A 1,270-nucleotide genomic window follows, 5' to 3' on the forward strand; every position below is an offset into this window, starting at 1 on the left:
AAGGGATTCTGTACATGCTCAGAGGCATGTCTCTGTTTTCATAGAGCCTTCAAACTGCTCCGTTAAAAGCAAGCTTAGCTTCAAGTCCGGCCTTGATGATGGGCAAGAGAAGAGAAGGTGTCTTAATTTCTCACAGGCAGAAAGAAGCAAGAGCTGTGTGGTGTCAGTCTGTAACCCGGGGTGTATACACTGCCCCGCTGATGTTGGCGCTGTGCTGGTGTGCGGTGGGGGGGAGGTGCACCTTGATCCAGCCACGCAGGACGCCTTGCTGTGAGCAGCGCCCTTCCCTACCTGATTAACCGCGAAAGGGAGCCCTGAGACGCCTTTGGCACCCGGGACTGGAGGTTGTGAACGTCTGCATCCCTTCGCGGGCGAGACCCTTCGCTGGGCTCACGGGGTAGCGCAGCAACATGGAGGCTGGAATTTGTCGGTCCAACAAGCTCATTTCGCATTTTTCGCTCAGAGTCGCGGCTGGTCACCACTGGGTGGAAAGCAAACCACAGGCGGGTGACGCCTGTGAGATTCAGCGGCAGGACTCAGTAATGGAAAGAGACTAGCACTCCCAGCATGCCGCAGCCAGCTGTGCTGTGGTGGTCGGGGCATGCTGGGAGTCGCAGGTCTTTTCCCGGCGCATGCTGGGAGTCGCCAGTCCTTCGGCTATCCAAACGCACTCCATCCCGCGCCTGGAGCCAGCGGTCCTTTCGCTCGCAGCGAGGGGCGGGGTCCGTGGACCAGTGGGCGGGGCCTCGGGGGGGGGCGCCCCGCCCCCTCATGCATGATGCACGAGGCGGGGGCTTAATAGCGCCCGAGGGGCGGGCCCGGGGCGCATTTGCCTGCACGCCGAGGCGTCCCGCGCGACTCGCCCGCCCCGCAGCCCAGCCAGCCCAGCGCAGCCGGCGACTGACCCGCCACCATGTCGCGCCCGCTCTCGGACCACGAGAAGAGGAAGCAGATCAGCGTGCGCGGCTTGGCCGGCGTGGAGAACGTGTCGGAGCTGAAGAAGAACTTCAACCGGCACCTGCACTTCACGCTGGTCAAGGACCGCAACGTGGCCAACACGCGCGACTACTACTTCGCCCTGGCGCACACGGTGCGCGACCACCTGGTCGGCCGCTGGATCCGCACGCAGCAGTACTACTACGAGAAGGACCCCAAGGTGGGCCGGGGCGGGAGCCGTGCACGGCGCGCCCCCAGCGAGCCGCCCCTGCCCCCGGGAGGGCGCTCCCCGGCGCGCCCGCGGGGCCTCCGCCTTCCCGCCGCGGGGGACGGG

The 1,270-nt window shown here is 65.4% G+C and overlaps 1 protein-coding gene across 1 annotated transcript in view; it reads left to right on the plus strand.

The window, feature by feature from the left end:
• Nucleotides 1-822: 822 nt before the first annotated feature.
• PYGM (glycogen phosphorylase, muscle associated) overlaps nucleotides 823-1,270 on the plus strand; it is a 19,996-nt gene continuing 19,548 nt past the window's right edge. The window contains exon 1 of the mRNA XM_044448790.1: nucleotides 823-1,156. Coding sequence (XP_044304725.1) covers nucleotides 914-1,156 — 243 coding nt within the window. The 5' untranslated portion in view covers nucleotides 823-913. The remainder of the gene's footprint in view (nucleotides 1,157-1,270) is intronic.

This window comes from Varanus komodoensis, unplaced genomic scaffold (genome assembly GCF_004798865.1).
Source record: "Varanus komodoensis strain SLA01 unplaced genomic scaffold, ASM479886v1 scaffold55, whole genome shotgun sequence".
Lineage (NCBI taxonomy): Eukaryota > Metazoa > Chordata > Lepidosauria > Squamata > Varanidae > Varanus > Varanus komodoensis.